General features: G+C 40.8%; 1 protein-coding gene across 3 annotated transcripts in view; it reads right to left on the bottom strand.

Annotated features, from left to right (window-relative positions):
- The window catches only part of PIP4K2B (phosphatidylinositol-5-phosphate 4-kinase type 2 beta), a 183806-nt gene that overhangs the window by 39928 nt on the left and 123664 nt on the right, over positions 1-20214 (bottom strand). For 2 of the 3 annotated variants that reach the window (XR_012236918.1, XM_073608267.1), the window contains exon 7: positions 12497-12610. The exons of the other annotated variant lie outside the window; for it this stretch is intronic. Coding sequence is in view for 1 of the 2 variants with exons in the window: in XM_073608267.1 (XP_073464368.1) it covers positions 12497-12610 (114 nt within the window). In the remaining variant the exon portion in view is untranslated. The remainder of the gene's footprint in view (positions 1-12496; positions 12611-20214) is intronic. 3 annotated transcript variants of the gene reach the window in all.

Raw genomic sequence — 20214 nt, 5'->3', positions numbered from 1 at the left:
GAGACCAGGTTCTCAAATGCTGTCACGCATAAGGGGCTGGCTGTGACCGCAGAAGTTGCAGAAGAGATCGAGTTGTAGGTGCCTATAGTGCTCTTGTAATGCGATGTCACGTGAAGATCTAAGGGCAGCAAATTTTATAATCTTAGTGGGGGTAAGGAGTGCACGTGTTCATTATATTAAACTAAATGTGATACTACTCGTTAAATTTGAATTAAAAAAAAAAAAAAAAAAAAAACACATTGAAACAAAATCCTTGCAATGTTCATGCATCATCCACAGGGTTTTCTCAACCAAGGTGGAGTTGCACTTTAAATGAATCCTTTCCATTGTAATTACTTATGACTTTATATAGAAGAGTTTTTCTACATTTAACTATTGAAGTAGAAAACTACTTTTAAGATTTCAACCTTAAACATTAAGCACATCAATACTGGGCACTTTCACCCCCTTCCTTCCCAGACCAATTTTCAGCTTTCAGCGCTCTCGTACTTTCAATGACAATTGCGCAGTCATGTTACACTGTACCCAAATTAAATTTTTATCATTTTGTTAGCACAAATAGAGCTTTCTTTTGGTGGTATTTATTCACGACTCAGTTTTTAAATTTTTTGCGATATAAGTGAAAAAAGAGCGGAAATTTGGAAATTTTCTTATTTCTATTTTAAAAGAAATCCAATAAAAATCTAATTTTCTCATAAATTTAAGCCAAAATGTATTCTGCTACATGTCTTTGGTAAAAAAAAAATGAAGTGTATAATAATTATCCATACACAGACCAATCCGTAAGTGAATGATCAAACTTTAATCAATCATATTCCAAAAATCAGATTCAAAGTGCAAATTGTCCATACAGTGACCAATCTGTAAAAGAATGACTGACCTTTAATTGGAAATAAAAACATTCATAAACAGTGCCCAAAATTCTCCTGTGATCTCACTCCAAGGTGAGTTTCCGATTTTCACACTTGAGAATCATTTTCCACACACGCTATAACGTGAACCTCAACACCTCCAATCTTGTGCAAAAAAAAAAAATCAACAAGCCTCTTACTGGAATTAATTGACCATTAAATGCAGAATGGTTACATAGCACTTTATATAAACAATGCCTTCAGTAAGAGCCAGGTTCTGATACCGCTCACTCATAGTACTCATAGCAGATCAAAATAAAGCACATAGTGTAGTATTTAGAAACTTTTATTAAAAATAAAGTGCGCACTCACAAAAAAAAAAAATAAATAAAAAAAACACACCACACAAAAAAGCTTTCCTCCATCCAACCAGGCAGACACATTTAGAAGCCGATCCAATCGCCAGCAATGGTGTATATTTATGTCACCATCGCGGCCAAATGCACTTAATATTTTCAATCAATTGAAGATTGATCGTTCACTCAAGGATTGGACCGTGTATGGATAATTAGCACTATATATTATATATGTTACACTTTGCACTATAAGCACTTGTCAAAATATGAATATTGCTTACAGATTGGCCTGTGTGTGTGGACAGTCTGTTTTTCACATAGTGCTTAAATTACAAATACCGTAATATATTTTTGCAGTTATATTAATTTAGGTTTTCAATATAGTGTATGGGTATAGCGATACATTTCTCGATTTTATATTTTTTATTTTGGGATTACAAATTTTAACGTTGGCAGCTGTATTCATGTATTACAATTTTGAGCCCTAGCACGGAATTCTGATTATATGACTAAAGTTGTTATAGGTGTAGCGCGAGAATAATTTGTGTTTTAATGGAGCAGTAGGTAAATTAATTATTGTACAGATCATACACAGAGGGAGAAGATGGCGATGGTCACATACAATGGCAGAATAGAGATGAAGTGGTTAATGTGCAGATGTGCAGGATAGGGGAGGAGTAAGGTTAATATACATTTCACAACGTCATCATTTAGGTCAAATGTGTAGGAGAGAAGGGGTGGTGAAAGGGTTAAAACAATCTCACAGCACGTGAAACAGAATGAATTGATCTGATTCATTCATTTTTTTCACTATTCAAAAACTACTACAATCTCTGTGTTAACAATAGCAAGTGATAGCTGTAATGATGAATCGCAGCCAACACTAGGTACTGAGCCCACAAAAAATAAAAATAAAAAACAAAGTATTGATCTACTGTACCACACTGCCAATACAGCTCATGGGATGTTGGACTCAAAAAGCAGGGCTCCTGTTGCCATCCATACAATTCAAATGCACAAATTTAATGAAGTCCAACTACAATCCTTACTGCACTTTAAGGATTAAAAATCAAAATATCCAAATAAACCAACTAGATACCAACAGCTAAACAGTTTTTTAGCTAGTTTTTTACCAACAGTTTTCTGCTAAAAAAAAACAATGTAAACGTAGCACTGATTTAAGGATAAGTACGGAAAAGGCAAATGAATTTGTGCAATTACCCTCATGATTCCCATGCCTTTTCTTTCTTTTCTCGGTCCTTTAGTTTGTGCAGTACAGACACTTGAAGTATCAGGAAACGACCAGTAATGGTCCTCTATTTGAAAGTTTAGAGTGGGCGGATACAACTCCAGCAATCCGCCCACTCTTAGTCCCTCCTTCACTTTAACATGTGGCCTCTTTTGGCAAAGGGACACACACACCTTAGCAGCAAGCCAGAATGTGTGCATTTTCCACAGTAACCTATCAACACAAAAAAGAAGCAGAGGCAGTGTAAAGTTGTGCACTGTCTTCATCTCCAGCAGCTGTCCTGTTTATGTTCTAGGCTGCACGGTCAGGTGCAGTCTGTGTCCTCTCTTTCCACCACCTCCGATATAGTTACAGTACATAGTAGGTGAGGTTGAAAAAAAAAAAGACAAAAGTCCAACCTGTGTGTGTGCGCTTTTATATCAGTATTACATTGTATATCCCTGTATGTTGTGGTTGTTTCGGGTGCTTAATAGTTTTTTTGAAATTATCGATGCTCCCCGCTGAAACCACCGCCTGTGGAAGAGAATTCCACATCCTTACCGCTCTTACAGTAAAGAACCCTCTACGCAGTTTAAGGTTAACCACTTCCATACCAGGCACTTCCCCCGTTCCCACCCAGGACAATTTTTAGCTTTCAGCGCTGTTGCACTTTGAATGACAATTGCGCAGTCATGCAACACTGTACCCAAACTAAATTTTTATATCATTTTCTTCCCACAAATAGAGCTTTCTTTTAGTGGTATGTGTTATAACCTCTGTGGTTAATTTCTGCGCTATAAACGAAAAAAGGGGGACAATTTAAAAAAAATAAAGAAAACTGATGGGCAGTATTGACGGCACTGATGGGTGGCACTGGGTAGGCAGCACTGATGAGGAGCTACTGACAGGCATTACTGATGGGGCACTGATTGGCACTGTTGTGGGCACTGACAGGCATTTATTATGGGGACAGGCTGGCAGGTATTGGGCACCCTTTGATGGGGCTGTTCTCATAATTAATGTGCTGATTATCAGAACAGACCCTCCCCGCCCCCTCTGACAGGGAAAGCTGCCGATCGGCTCTCCCTGTCAGCGTGAACCAAGGAAAGACGTTTACCGGCACTTCCTGGTTCACGCGATGATCAGATGTGATTGGTCATAGCTGATCACATGGTAAGAAGCCTCTGTCAGGGGCTTCATACCACAATCAGAGGTGCGGTGTGTCAGACTGACACACCGCACCTCCAATCACCACGCTGGATTCCCCTGCAAAAATTCAGTGTTCGTAACCTTTCTTCATAATAGGATTGGTCCCAGGACAGAACCCTGGAGGAGCCCGCTTTCCGGACCATTTTGAGTACTCCCCATTTATCACCACCCTCTGAACTCACCCCTGTAGCCAGTTTTCAAACCATGTACTCATCCTATGCTCCATGTCGACCGACTTTGGTTTGTACCATAAACGTTTATGGGGAACTGTATCAAATGCCTTTGCAAAATCCAGATACACCACGTCTACGGGCCTTTTATCTAGATAGCAGCTCACCTCCTCATAGAAGGTTAATAGGTTGGTTTGGCAAGAACGATTCTTCATGAATCCATGCTGATTACTGCTAACAATACCGTTTTCCTTACTAAAATCTGTATATCGTCCCTTATCCCCTCTAAGAGCTTGCATACTATTGAAGTTAGGCTAACTGGTCTAATTCCCAGGGATGTATCTTGGCCCTTTTTTAAATATTGGAGCTACATTGGCTTTTCTCCAATCTGCTGGTACCATTCCAGTCAGTATGCTGTTCGTAAAAATTAGGAACAATGGTCTGGCAATTACTTGACTGAGTTCCTTAAGGACCCTTGGGTGCAAGCCATCTGGTCCCAGTGACTTAAGTTTTTCAAGTCTATTTCTAATTCTATCCTCTGTTAGCCATGAGGGTACTTCCTGTGAAGTGTCATGAGGATAAACATTGCAGTTTTGGTTACTGAATCCCCCGTTTCCCCCGTGAAGACGGAGGAAAAGAATAAATTCAATACCTTCGCCATCTCTCCATCCTTAGTAACCAGATTCCCTTCATCATTCTTTATGGGACCAATATGATCTGACCTCCCTTTCTTACTATTTATGTAATTAAAGAATTTCTTGGGATTTTTTTTACTCTCCTTCGCTATGTGCCTTTTGTGTTCTATCTTAGCCGCCCTGTTAGCGCCCTTACATATCTTGATGCATTCTTTGTAAAGCTGGAATGCTGATGATCCCCCTCAGCCTTGTATTTTTTGAAGGCCTTCTCCTTTGCCTTTATATGCATTTTTTCGTTAGAGTTAAGCCACCCAGGACATTAGCTCTCTATTAAATTTATTTCCCATTAGGATGCACTGGCTTATTTAATATGCTCTTAAAGCAAACCCATTTTTCCTCCGTGTTCTTTGTTCCTAAGATTTTATCCCATTTAGTATCTTCTAGCAAGGATCGTAGTTTAGGGAAGTTGGCTCTTTTGAAATTCAGTGTCTTTGTATTCCCCTTATGTTTCCTATTTGTGTGATTTATACTGTGATTTATATCTGTGATCACTGTTTCCTAAATAGGCCGTATTTCCACATCTGTGATCATGTCTGTATTGTTGGTAATCAGTAGGTCTAGTAACGCTTTGTTTCTTGTTGGTACATTTAGTATCTGACCCATGAAAATGTCCTGCAAGACATTTAGGAAATGGCAAACTTTAGATGAATGCCCGGTTCCTTCCGCCCAGTCTATGTCTGGATAATTAAAATCCCCCATTATGACGACACTTCCCATCCTTGCCGCTAATCCAAAATTGTGATAGGAGGTCTGCCTCCCCCTCCTCCCTCTGGTTAGGGGGCCTATAGCATACTCCCAGTATTACTTTCCCCTTAGTTTCCTCCCTTTGTAGCTCTACCCATAAGGATTCCACCTCCTCCCTTGCTCCATTAGTGATGTTGCCTCTCACATTCACTTGTACATCATTTTTGATACACAGGCATACCCCTCCCCCTTTTTTACCATCTCTATAGCTGCGATATAGGGAATACCCCTGAACCAAACATGAGAGCTGTTGAACAAAGTCTCTGAAATGCTTACAAAATCGAAATCCTCCTTATACAATAGTAGCTCTAGTTCTGCCATCTTGTCCACTAGACTCCTGGCATTGGTGAATAAGCCACATTGTTTACAGTGCCTTGCAAAAGTATTCACCCCACTTGGCATTTTTCATGTTTTGTTGCCTCACAACCTGGAATTAACGTGGATTGAGGATTTGCATCATTTAATTTAGAGAACATGCCCACATAACTATTCACCCCCCTAAAGTCAATATTTTGTAGAGCCACCTTTTGCGGCTATCACAGGTCAAAAGTCGCTTTGGATAAGCCTATGAGCTTGCCACATCTTACCACTGGGATTTTTGCCCATTCCTCCTTGCAAAACTGCTCCAGCTCTTTGAAGTTGGATGGTTTGCGCTTGTGAACAGCAATCTTTAAGTCTGACCATGGATCTTCTATTGGATTGAGGTCTGGGCTTTAACTAGGCCATTCCAACACATTTACATGTTTCCCCTTAAACCTCTTAAGTGTTGCTTTAGCAGTGTGTTTGGGGTCATTGTCCTGTTGGAAAGTGAACCTCTGTCCTAGCCTCAAATCACACACAGAGTGGTACAGGTTTTGCTAATGAATATCCCTGTATTTAGCACCATCCATCTTTCCCTCAACCCTGACCGGTTTCCCAGTCCCGACTGCTTAAAAACATCCCCACAGCATGATGCTGCCACCACGTTTCACTGTGGGAATGGTGTTCTTTGGGTGATGTGATGGGTTTGCGCCAGATATAGCGTTTTCTTTGATGGCCAAAAAGTTAAATTTTAAATGTACAGATACTCCAGTCTCTGCTGTGGAACTTGCAGCTCCTCCAGGGTTACCTTAGGTCTCTGTGCCACCACTCTGATTAATGCCCTCCTTGCCCGGTCCGTGAGTTTTGGTGTGTGACCATCTTTTGGCAGGTTTGCTGTTGTGTCATGTTCTTTCCATTTGGTTATGATAGATTTGATGGTGCTCCTACGGATAACCAAATATTTTGATACTTTTTTTTTATAACCTAACCCTTACTTGTACTTTTCAACAACATTGTCCCTTACTTGTTTGGAGAGTTCCTTGGTCTTCATGGCAGTGTTTGGTTAGTGGTGCCTCTTGCTTAGGTGTTCCAGCCTTTGGGGCCTTTCAAAAAGGTTTGTATATGTAATGACAGATCATGCGACACTTAGATTGCATGCAGGTGGACATCATTTCACTAATTATGTGACTTCTGAAGGCAACTGGTTGCACCAGAGCTTTTTATGGGCTTCATAACAAAGGGTGTAAATACATACGCACATACCAATTATCAGTTTTTTTATGAAAAAAAGTTTTAGGTATATATTTTTCTCATTTTACTTCACCAACTTGGACTATTGTGTTCTGATCCATCACATATAATTCAGATTAAAAAAAACATTGAACTAAAAGGCGGTAATGTAGCAAAATAGGTAAAAAGCCAAAGGGGGGGTGAATACTTTTGCAAGGCACTGTAAACCGGATGCCTACTTATTGGGTGTTCTGAGGCTGCAAATAGGAGTAATAACTGTACTTACCTTGGGTTTAGGTGCTTTAGTCAACCTACCACTAATGCCCCCAATACTACCCTCTGGAATTTGTTCCGCGCTGACCATCTCTACCTCTGGATCCTCCCTCCCGTCGCCTAGTTTAAAAGCCCCTCTAACTTGTCAGCCATCTTCACTCCCAGACAATCTGCACCTTTCCCATTTAGGTTCAGCCCATCCCTACTAAAGAACTGGTAACCGACTGAGAAGTCGGCCCAATTCTCCATGAACTCTATGCAGCTACAGGCATTTCAGATATCGGCTTTTTCAGCCAGCGATTCCCTACACCATAAGAACAATCATAGCGGTTGTCAGCTACTTGATTGTTCTTATGGGCGGCGAGAAGGGATGTCCACTCTCCCGTCGCGCTTCAGTGCTTCTCCGATTGCAGCGGTGAGTCGGAGAACGGATCAGCCGGCCCCGGATGTTTACCATAGAGATTTCCGCCGGACCGGATGGTCGCCGGAGTCTCTATGATCGGAGACCGGACGCGATGTTATGACATCACGCCCGGCCTCTGCATTCAAACAAACGGCGCCGCCTCGGCTGGGAAGCCAAGTATTTTTTTTTTTTAATTTCAGGCTTCCCAGCCTAGGAGGTGAGATGTGGGGTCTTATTGACCCCATGTCTCACAGTAAAGAGGACCGATCATGCCATATTCCTATTACAAGGGATGTTTACATTCCTTGTAATGGGAATAAAAGTGATCAAAAAAATATATTTTTTTAAAAAAAGTGTCAAACTAAAAAATTTAAAGTAAAATTGACAAAAAAAAATGCTCGCACGCAGAAGCGAATGCATACTTATAGTTACATAGTTACATAGTAGGTGAGGTTGAAAAAAGACACAAGTCCATCAAGTCCAACCTATGTGTGTGATTATGTGTCAGTATTACATTACATATCCCTGTATATTGCGGTCATTCAGGTGATTATCTAATAGTTTCTTGAAGCTATCAATGCTCCCCGCTGAGACCACCGCCTGTGGAAGGGAATTCCACATCCTTGCCACTCTTACAGTAAAGAACCCTCTACATAGTTTAAGGTTAAACCTCTTTTCTTCTAATTGTAATGAGTGGCCACGAGTCTTATTAAACTCGCTTCTGCGAAAAAGTTTTATCCCTATTGTGGGGTCACCAGTACAGTATTTGTAAATTGAAATCATATCCCCTCTCAAGCGTCTCTTCTCCAGAGAGAATAAGTTCAGTGCTCGCAACCTTTCCTCATAACTAAGATCCTCCAGACCCTTTATTAGCTTTGTTGCCCTTCTTTGTACTCGCTCCATTTCCAGTACGTCCCTCCTGAGGACTGGTGCCCAGAACTGGACAGCATACTCCAGGTGCGGGCGGACCAGAGTCTTGTAGAGCGGGAGAATTATCGTTTTATCTCTGCAATTGATCCCCCTTTTAATGCATGCCGATATTCTGTTTGCTTTATTAGCAGCAGCTTGGCATTGCATGCCATTGCTGAGCCTATCATCCACTAAGACCCCCAGGTCCTTTTCCATCCTAGATTCCCCCAGAGGTTCTCCCCCCAGTGTATAGATTGCATTCATATTTTTGCCACCCAAATGCATTATTTTACATTTTTCTACATTGAACCTCATTTGCCATGTAGTCGCCCACCCCATTAATTTGTTCAGGTCTTTTTGCAAGATTTCCACATCCTGCGGAGAAGTTATTGCCCTGCTTAGCTTAGTATCGTCTGCAAATACAGAGATTGAACTGTTTATCCCATCCTCCAGGTCATTTATGAACAAATTAAATAGGATTGGTCCCAGCACAGAACCCTGGGGAACCCCACTACCCACCCCTGACCATTCTGAGTACTCCCCATTTATCACCACCCTCTGAACACGCCCTTGTAGCCAGTTTTCAATCCATGTACTCACCCTATGGTCCATGCCAACGCACCTTATTTTGTACAGTAAACGTTTATGGGGAACTGTGTCAAATGCTTTTGCAAAATCCAGATACACCACGTCTACGGGCCTTCCTTTATCTAGATGGCAACTCACCTCCTCATAGAAGGTTAATAGATTGGTTTGGCAAGAACGATTCTTCATGAATCCATGCTGATTACTGCTAATGATATCATTCTTATTACTAAAATCTTGTATATAGTCCCTTATCATCCCCTCCAAGAGTTTACATACTATTGATGTTAGGCTAACTGGTCTGTAATTCCCAGGGATGTTTTTTGGGCCCTTTTTAAATATTGGTGCTTTTCTCCAATCAGCTGGTACCATTCCAGTCAATAGACTGTCTGTAAAAATTAGGAACAACGGTCTGGCAATCACCTGACTGAGTTCCCTAAGTACCCTCGGATGCAAGCCATCTGGTCCCGGTGATTTATTAATGTTAAGTTTCTCAAGTCTAATTTTAATTCCGTCCTCTGTTAACCATGTAGGTGCTTCCTGTGTTGTGTCATGAGGATAAACACTGCAGTTTTGGTTACTGAAGCCCCCCCGATTCACTCGTGAAGACTGAGGAGAAGAATAAATTCAATACCTTTGCCATCTCCCCATCCTTTGTAACCAGATGTCCTTCCTCATTCTTTATGGGGCCAATATGGTCTGTCCTCCCTTTTTTACTGTTTACATACTTAAAGAATTTCTTGGGATTTATTTTGCTCTCCTCCGCTATGTGTCTTTCATGTTCTATCTTAGCCATCCTAATTGCACCCTTACATTTCTTATTGCATTCTTTATAAATTCTGAATGCTGTGGATGATCCCTCAACCTTGTATTTTTTGAAGGCCTTCTCCTTTGCTTTTATATGCATTTTTACATTGGAGTTAAGCCATCCAGGATGTTTGTTCGCTCTTTTAAATTTATTACCCAATGGGATACATTGGCTAATGCCCTTATTTAATATGCTCTTAAAGCAAACCCATCTCTCCTCCGTATTCTTTGTTCCTAATATTTTATCCCAATTTATGCCTTTTAGCAAGGTTTGTAGTTTAGGGAAGTTGGCCCTTTTGAAATTCAGTGTCTTTGTGTTCCCTTCATGTCTCCTATTTGTGTGATTTATACTGAAACTAATTGACCTGTGATCGCTGTTACCTAAATTGCCCCGTATTTCCACATCTGTTATCAGGTCTGTATTGTTGGTAATCAGTAGATCTAGTAATGTTTTATTTCTAGTTGGTGCGTCTACCATCTGACCCATAAAATTGTCCTGCAAGACACTAAGGAACTAGCGAGCCTTAAATGAATGCGCGGTTCCCTCCGCCCAGTCTATGTATGGATAATTAAAATCCCCCATTATGATAACACTTCCCATCCTTGCTGATAATCCAATTTGTGATAGGAGATCCGTCTCCACTTCCTCCCTCAGGTTAGGGGGGCCTATAGCATACTCCCAGTATTATTTTCCCCTTAGCTTCATCCCTTTGGAGCTCTACCCATAAAGATTCCACCTCCTCCCTAGCCCCCTCAGTGATGTCATCTCTCACATTCACTTGTACATTATTCTTGATATATAGGCATACCCCTCCCCCTTTTTTACCCTCTCTATCCTTGCGGTATAGGGTATACCCTTGAATGTTTGCCAGCCAATCATGAGAGCTGTTAAACCAGGTCTCTGAAATTCCCACAAAATCCAAATCCTCCTTGTACAACAGTATCTCTAGTTCACCCAGGCTCCTGGCATTGGTGAACATGCCACATAGTTTAGACCGGTCGCATATTGTCCTCGTATTGGGTGTTTCAAGATTGCAACTTGGACTTGCTACTATACTCACCTTGTTTTTTTGTGCTTTGGTTAACCTACCACTAATGCCCCCAATACTACCCTCTGGAATATCTTCCGCGCTGGCTATCACTGTCTCTGGACCCTCCCCCCCATCGCCTAGTTTAAAAACCCCTCTAACTTTTTGGCCATCTTCATTCCCAGCAGATCTGCACCCTCCTCATTTAGGTGCAGTCTGTCCCTTCTATAGTACCGGTTACCGACTGAGAAGTCGGCCCAGTCCTCCAGGAACCCAAACCCCTCCTTACTACACCAGCTCTTAAATCCCACCCACATATGAAAACCGTGTTCAAAGCACACATGTGAGGTGTCGCCACGAACATTAGAGCGAGAGAAATAATTATAACCCTATACCTCCTCTGTAACTCAAAATATGTAACCGGTAAAAAATTTTAAAGCGTCGCCTATGGGGATTTTTAAATACCGAAGTTTGGTACCATTCCACAAGTGTGTGCACTTTTGAAGCGTGACAAGTTAGGTCTCCATTTACTCGGTGTAACTTCATCTTTCACATTATGCAAAAAAAAAAAAGAGCTAGCTTTATGGTTTTTTTTAAAGCACCAAAAAACGCACCAAAAAACGCACTTGAAAAATTGCTGCGTAAATACTGTGCGAGATAAAAAGTTGCAATGACCGCCATTGTATTCTCTAGGGTCTCTACCAAAAAACATATATAATGTTTGGGGGTTCTGTGTAATTTTCTAGCAAAAAAATGATGTTTACATGTAGGAGAGAAATGTCAGAATTGGCCTGATGGGCAAAACATTGCAGTGCTGCAGGGGAAGGGAAACCGGAGTCTCCATCTTCAGTGTTGTATTGTGCAATATATTTTTAACAGGAATGTAGAATATGTATAAAGAGCACTTTAGTAATCTTTTTACAGTCACTGAACTGTTCCTGCTATTACTGAAGGCATGTCTGTGTGCTCAGCATCCTCTGTCAGGAGGGAGGGGGGCAATGCTGTGTGAACTCTTGGGAGCTAGCAGCAGACATCACACAGAGAAGGAAGGGGGGTGGATCTAGACTCCCATTCTGGTAGAACTCTTCAAGAAAGACTGTAGTCCCTCCCACAGGTAATTAACCCTATTTTAACAGAAAGGTAGCACTTCTCAGAGTGCAAGAAAGCTCTGTCGGTATTAGTAGTTTATAAGGGTCGAGATTAAGCAAAAAAAAAAAAAAAAATGAAACCCATACTTTTCAAGGCATTGTAGCTTCAATATGTTAACATTTTATTGGTGTAGTGGATACTCTGAATATTTTGGAGTTTAATGTTAACCAATAAAGTGCAACAAGAATCGTAGTTTGACTCCTACTTACAAGATATCAAGCACTTTATATATGTTTGAAACACCATTTCTGTGTACCAAGCCATTCAACAAAGTACTCTGCAATTAGCGAGTGGAACAGCCTCACTATGCTATTCATCCAATGACATTTATAAACTGCACTGGATAAAGGGGTTAAAGGTTTTTAAATATAATACTAGAAAATGGAAGTATATTGATGTATTTAATGGCAATATTGTGTTTCGATCTTTCGAAACTGTTGTAACAAAGGCTAGACTGATTGACATTGTATTTTGAGCTGACATGCATGTTGCTGTTGGTCATTAACACATTCCAAAGTTACTCTCTTTTTTTTTTTTAAATAAAAGTGTCATCTCTCACCTCCACATCTCTTTTTAGCTTTTCAAGAAACATCTTCTTGTTCTCTTCACCTACATGCAATTTTTGTCCTTCGTTTAGGAAATCATTATCTTTTAATGTGGGCAGATCCTTGGCCTAAGGATTAAGCAAAAGTTAGAGAAATGTCAGCATAAGTGATTTGTGAAAGTTAAAATTTAAGTTGAAACGTGTCATTCTGAAGATCAGTTAACTAATAATTCGCTTAAAAAAAAAAAAAAAAAAAGTGTAGTTAATACAAATATAATCACATTTTTGTTCTCACCATACATCCTAAGAGATCATTGAGGGATCCAGCCATTGACAGATCAATCAAAATCAGTGGCCAAAGAATTGTGGGAGGGGGCACTACAGGCGGTTAATGCATGTTCACTAAGCGTGTCACAAAAGGTGTCCCAATTATATATATTACTGAGAATGCACTACACCCCTGTGAAGCTCTACAAAATGGGCAGGGCGTCAGACCCAATATGTAATAGATGTAGAACGGTGCCTGGGGATTTGATTCACCTCAGCTGGCATTGCCCCAAACTCCACAGATTTTGGACGGAGGTCCTGGCTACGCTGAATCGGGTGTTCCAGACCAGCGTCCCTCTGGAACCATTAAGTTGCCTGCTTGGAATTTTGGAGGGGGTGATAGCAGAGGAGGGGACAAGAGTGGCATTTGCCAGAGCACTGTTCCAGAGCACTGTTCCAGGCAAGGAAAACCATACCTCTGACCTCTAACCTCTATACTGTTTGTTTTATGAACAATAAAAACCTTTTTGATTAAAAAAAAAAAAAAATCAGTGGCCAATAGTTCAATTTGCAGGGGTACAATGCTACTCACAAGTAAACATCGGCTAAGAGGACGGATGTATTTAGTGCTCTAGCCCCACAACTATCAGTGAGTAGCAGACTTTACAAAGAACCCAATCATTGGAAAATGGCCCAACAACAATAGGAGCGGGACTGGTGTGCTCAAACTCACAAAGTAATTTTATGGCAAAAATGTTATTTTATCTAAAATTCATCAAGGGCTAGAAAGTTTGATCGACAGATCATACACTGAGTACCTAAAATAAGGTACAAGCGCGTTTTCAATTAATTTTTTTTTTTTTTTTTTAGAAAACCGGTGGTTTTTTTCCCCCCTTTGTTTCTGCAGATAGGGCAGCCCACTGAAATAAATCTATTGCCCAACATGCAGCACAGATGTGAACCAATTGCTTGTACACAAGTAAGGATGGGGGGACAGCAAAACCACTCAGTTGAACCGCATTTATACCGCTCCCAACTGATATCCATTTAGCTGCACAGAAACACATGCTGTGGTCAAGGGTGGAAGTATACCAGAGGTGAATGGTGCTGCACTACAACCGTAAAACCCCCCCCCCCGAAAATGTTTTATATTCATATAGATTTATACGCACATATATGTATAATAAAATATATACACACGCACACTAAATTATATATATATATATATATATATATATATATATATATATATATATATATATATATATATATATATATATATATATACATACATATATATATATATATATATATATATATACACATACATATACATACATACATACATACACACACACATACATACATACAGACGATTTTAAAAACATTGTTTACATCAAATCGATCAGTTTTTGATCTTTAACTTTCGGTTTCAATGTATCTATTGGTATTTATCAGTCAGTGTAAAGGATCCAGTGTAAGCATATAAATCGCCCATGCAGAGGCTAAATATTGTACAGAGTACAAAAGATTCCATTAAAAAAAAAATACAAACATAGCAATAATCGAAAAACAATTCTGTACTATAATGATTGCATCAAAGAATAAGGAGTGCTGAAGAAAAAAAGGCCATTGTTCACGGCCGTCCCTGGGTGGACACAACTTCTGCTATTAAGCCCAGAGGACAGCGTTGGTATAAACAGACAAGTGCAGGTGCCAGAAAGAAGGTAGAAGAGAGAGGAGGAGGAAAAATAGGATCCAGAGAAAAAGAGTAAGAAAAAGGAAGAAAACTCAGACTCAGGAGCTTCGCTGGTGACAGATAAGGCCCGAACAAGCCAGTTGAAGAGAAGGAAATTCGTATGAGATCCATGGTTCCTAGATCTTGAGGAGCAATTTGGAATGGGAATCATTCACAATACTGGACATCTGCTCATGAAGCATTAGAGTGGTCATACGCGACTTCACCCCCTGAAGGGCAACGCATGGTGTTTTCTAGGCTTGTGATATGGTCCGTTTGGCCGAGATAAAAAGGTAAGTGGCCAGCTTCTGCTGGGGTGCATACAAGTCAGGTATCGGGCAATGCAAACTTAGCATCTCTGTGGACCGTTAGATGGAACAGGGTCTGGAGCACACCCCCCCCTTTGTCCGCAGTTAAAAAAAAGCATCTGTCACCACTTCCTGGGTAGGTATGAGCAAGTCAGGCAGGAACCCAGTAACATCTAAATAGGACCTTATTCACAGCTTCAAGCGTATTTGTATTAAAAAGGAACATTTTGCAACTGTTTTCTAAGGCTTGCTCCAGTCCGCCAGATCTATTGGGGACTGGAGGTCCTGCTCCCATTGAAACATGTAGGAGAGGGATACTGATGACGGGCATCCATTCAAAGATGCAGAAATGAGGCCAGGGGCCCCCAGGGTATGCTGACAAGTGTGTTAAATTTTTTTCCGATAGGGGTAAGAAGACATGCGGTGCAGGGCAACAATCCAATGTTTAAGTTGAAGAAAATGAAAGTGCTCCCTTAGCTGGGCCTAATGCGTCTCTCGGATGGGATGGCCTCCCAGGATGGGAAGGTGCGAGAGCAGAGAAAATCCTATACCCGCGTAAAGCCTTGGAAGAGCCACCATGAGAAAGCCAGAGGCTCCGATAAGTCCAGAGGAAAGAGGGGGTTGTGAGTAATAGGAAGCATTGGCAAAAAAGGGGACATCAAATTGCCCGAGTAGCGGACTGGGTCCCACACCCTCAGACTATGCAACATCATGGGACTCAAAGAGGTGGGGAGCCAGAGCAAGGTCTGTATTGAAGACAGTTCACAGTTGGGCAATTCAAGCAACACCCAAAGTGGGACATCCGAGACCACGTGAAGCATAGCCAGCGGCGAGATATGTGCCACCGTAAAATATTGCGAGACGTTAGGCACCCTCCAAGCCACCTTGCAGGCTGTGAACATAAAGAGTGGATCTAGGGACTTTAGGGCATTTCTAGGCCCAAATAAATCAGTATCTGGTTTTGTAGAAGGCGAAGAAAGAAGGGGGGCACTCTCACTGGTAGCATACGGAAGTATTTTAGGGCCTTAGGAAGGCTCGTCATTTTGATGGCAGAAATCCTCCCAATCCAGGAGAGGGAAGGATATTGCCAGAAATGCATAAGGGAGGTCAGAGAGCGCAGCAAAGGAGAATAGTTTGCGGAGAATAGGGTTGAGTAGGAAGGTGTCAAATGGATACCTAAATAATCAAGAGAGTAGGGTGCCCAGCGGTACAAAAAGTATTGTTGAAGGTGTTCCACATCGTCTGTAGGAAGGGTAACATTCAGTGCTGTCGATTTGGAATGGTTAATCCGAAGACCCGAAAATGCAGAGAAGCGATCGAGTGCGAGCTGCAGGTTGAGGAGGGGACAACCGTCAATTTTATGGTACAGTTTATAGAAACCCCAAACTACAGTGGGTATATAAAATCCCCCCCCCCCTCTTTTTTAAAATAAACTAAAAAAAAAAATCAAAAACAAAATCACTGAGTTGGAAAAAGGATCACCCTCCTTATGTCTGTATTTTGTTGAACAAGCTTTTGCTTCAATCACAGCATTTAGTCTGTCAAGATATGTCTCTACTAACTTTGCACATTTAGACTTTGTAATATTTGCCCACGCTTCTTTGCAGAACTGCTTAAGTTCAGTTAAATTTGATGGTGACCGTTTGTGAACTGCGGTCTTCAAAACATTCCACAGATTTTCAATGGGGTTTAAATCTGGGCTCCGACTAAGCCATGCAAGGACATTCACCCTTTTCTCCTTCAACCACTGTTTGGTCATTTTTGCTGTGTGCTTTGGTTCATTGTCATGTTGGAAGGTAAACCATTGACAACTTTATGGCAGAGGGCAGCAGATTTTCTTCAAGAATTTGATGGTAACATGCCCCATCCCTTTTTCTTCTATCCTGACATATGTTTTAGTTCCTGCTGCAGAGAAACACCCCCATAACAGGATATTACCACTTTCATGCTTTACTGTAGGAATGGTGTTATTTGGATGGAGAGCTGTATTGGATTTTTGCCAGACATATTGTCTGGTGTTGAGGCCAACCAATTCAATTTGACCATAACACCTTTCTCAGAATCTTCAAGGTGCATTTAAGATGATCAGATGAGACTAAAATTGAATTATGCGCCAAATATGTTAAATTGGTGAAAGGCCTGGACTGCAGGCAGGCCAGTTAAGTGCCCAGACTCTTCTACTACAAAGCCATGCTGTTGTCATAGATGCAGACTGTGGTTTAGCATTGTCCTGCTGAAATATGCAAGGCCTTCCCTGAAAAAGACATGGTCTGGGGATGGGAGCATATGCTGCTCAAAAACCTGGATTTATCCTTCAGCACTGTTTGTGCCTTTCCAGATGTGTAAGCTGTCCGTTCCATACACACAAAAGCCTATCATCAGAGATGCAGGCTTTTAAACTGAGAGCTAAGCTATTCAGTCCCTCTCCACTTTAGTCCAGTGGCGCTCATGGTTGCCAAAAAAGAATGTCAAAATTTCCATATGTCTGACCACAGAACAGTTTTCCACTTTGCAACAGACCGTTTTAGAGGAGTGCTGGCACAGAGAAGACAGCGGCGTTTCTGGATAAGATGTGGCTTCTTCTTTGCATGATAGAGCTTAAGCTTGCATTTTTGGATGGCATAGCAAACTGTGCTCACAGACAGTGACGTTTGGAAGAACTCCTGAGCTCATGCAGTTATGTCCATCTAAGAATCATGCCTGTTTTTATTGCCTTGCCATCTGAAGGCCCGAAGATCACACATCCAATATTGCATTTCGGCCTTGTCCCTTGCGCACAGAGGTGTCTCCAGATTCTCAGAACCTTTTGTTAATTATATACTGTAGATGATGAAATATTTAAAGTCTATTGTTCGACAATTTTTAGATGCAGCTTTCTGGACTGGTGAACGTCTGCCCAACTTTATGTCCGAGACACTGACTAAGATACCCTTTTTATACCCAACCGTGTTAACCTAATTAGCTGCAAAATGTTCTTCCAGCTCTTTGTTAGTACTACTTACTTTGTCAGCTTTTTATTGCCCTGTCCAACTTTGAGGCGTGTTGCGGCCATGAAAAATCAAAACGTGAACAAAATATGGGTTCATGAGATTTGTAAATCAAAGCATTCTGTTTAGGTAAATTTTTACCAACTTTTTTGGAATTGTATTTCTAACTTTTCTTTTTACTGAGGGAGATGAGCTCTACTCAAAGATTTAAAACTCAATTTGGTTTTTCCTTGGGAGATTGGCGTGTGCTCCAACCATGTTGTTTTCTCCACACAATACCTCTGGATGACAGGGTATTTCAAGACACCCCAGATGCACCCTTTCTACCTTACAAGATGTGGACTCTAGCTCTTATCATATCTGAGCATGGTAAAATAAATTTATACTGTCAAACAAAAAAAAAAAACTGCATCCACATAAAACATCAATATTCTACAAAATTCAGGAAGTGGATTACAAGCTTCTTACCAGAACCCCAGGTTTTCTACACAATAAATCTTTGGAACTCATCACTATGTTGTCACTGCAAAATGCATAAGGATACCCTTCTGCACATTCTGGAAATGCCCTACTCTTGCTGGTTTCTGGTCATGCATTCTGGTACTATGCAACAAACACACTGAAGTACCAATTAATAATTTAGCTGTCCCAGTTTCATATTATCCACCTTCCAGTCAAAAGATACAAAAATTCACTGCTAATCCACCAAAACGAACACTGCCAGAGCATACATTCTTATCCTGTGGAACCAGACCTCCCCCTCCCACTTTTTACACACTATGTGGCTCACGTTCAAAGTTAAAATATCTATAAATAATAAAGAGCATTTAAAAAAATATAAATATAAATTAAAAATTGCTTCTCTCACAGGTCTACCCTTGGATTTTTTCTTTACATTTTTAACTTAAAGTGGAACTTCTGCTTTTTCTAATCCTCCTCACATGAACAGGTACCAACTTCTGGCAGGTACCTGCTCCCTTTTTCACTTAGATTGCATAGGCAAACCAGGGGAAAGTTTGCCCTCCACGAGCTACCTCCATGTCACATGTCCCAGGAGACTGCGGGTCCATTCACAAAACAGCACAGGAATTCAAAGGACAGGACTTCCCACCAAGATGGCGGCACCTGAAACTCGAAGGCTGCTGAAGAACCGCCTGGGTGAGGACAACGCTGCACTCCTGGACTGGCGAGTGCGTGTTTATTAAAAGTTAACAGCTACTGACTTCTATGTTTATGTCTACGTGGAACTACAAACACAAACATAGCAAATTCTGAAGTGCGCCTGAAAAAAGACCACAAGATCCAGGCAATTTTATGGGCCTCAGATTTGTCATTTTACCAGGAAACCATCCTCCCGAAATTGCATGGCAATAGTCATAAGCCTCATAAGCCCAATCAAGTAGATGGGGGTACCCGACTGACACCAGTACGTAGAGATAAAAGTGCATGCAGCAGTTAAGTGACGAAGTAGACCTCTTTTATGTGGTTTATAACAGCCTGGCATCGTTGACAGCACAGTAATAGAGGGAATATACGGGATCTGTCACCTACCAATTTATAGTATTTTGCAGGATTTTGTTTCAAAATGGATTTATTAAGGGGCACTTCCCCCAAATGTGAGTCACTGTCCCCGGTGCAGCTTGACATCTCGGTATGGTATTGTCGATTTTGTGTATAGTAACAAGGCAACGGTACTATCTGAAGCCCTAGTCAATACGGAGGCTTTATGAGAGAATGTCAAGATTTTGTCCCAATCTAGCTTCTTCTGAGGCGTTTAATTTTGCACGCTCCTTAGAATAGAAAGATGGGTCCTGCGGGTGTTCTCTCCGGAGAAGTTGGTATAGAGAAGACAAAACACATGAAGACTTTAAGAAAAAGGAGGGGGGGGGGGATTTGGGACTTTGAGTGAGATGTGTTAGACACAAATAAATAAATTTGCACAATAATGAGAAAGTTTATTCATATAAGTACACATGGGACATGGTGCATAGCAGAGATGACCAGCTGATGGGCATATAATAGACAAATGTTAAAATACCATTATTGCACAGGATAAATAGAATCAAAGAAAATGGTATAATGTAAACGCATTTTATGGATGAAGTTTATGGATGAAGTTCCACTTCTTCAGAAGCAAGTGCAGAATGTGGATCTATAAAAAAATATTTCAAAATTACTCCAATAAATTAAAAAAGGATGTAGGGGGAGGAGAAAACCAAACACCCCAAAATTCTAAAGTTGGTCATAGGATGCTAAAACCTGGAACTTCGACGAAATGCATCAAGATTTTAAATACAGTTTTTTATTCAATCATGTGTTTACATTATACCCTTTTCTTTGATATCATGTGCAATAATGGAATTTTTACATTTTTCTATTATATGCCCATTTTTTTTTTTACATTTTTCTATTATATGCCCATCAGCTCATCAT

Source organism: Aquarana catesbeiana, linkage group LG12 (assembly GCF_042186555.1).
Source record: "Aquarana catesbeiana isolate 2022-GZ linkage group LG12, ASM4218655v1, whole genome shotgun sequence".
NCBI classification, from domain to species: Eukaryota; Metazoa; Chordata; class Amphibia; order Anura; family Ranidae; genus Aquarana; species Aquarana catesbeiana.
Note: the sequence above shows the minus strand (reverse complement) of the source record. Positions and strands in the feature narration are given on the sequence as shown.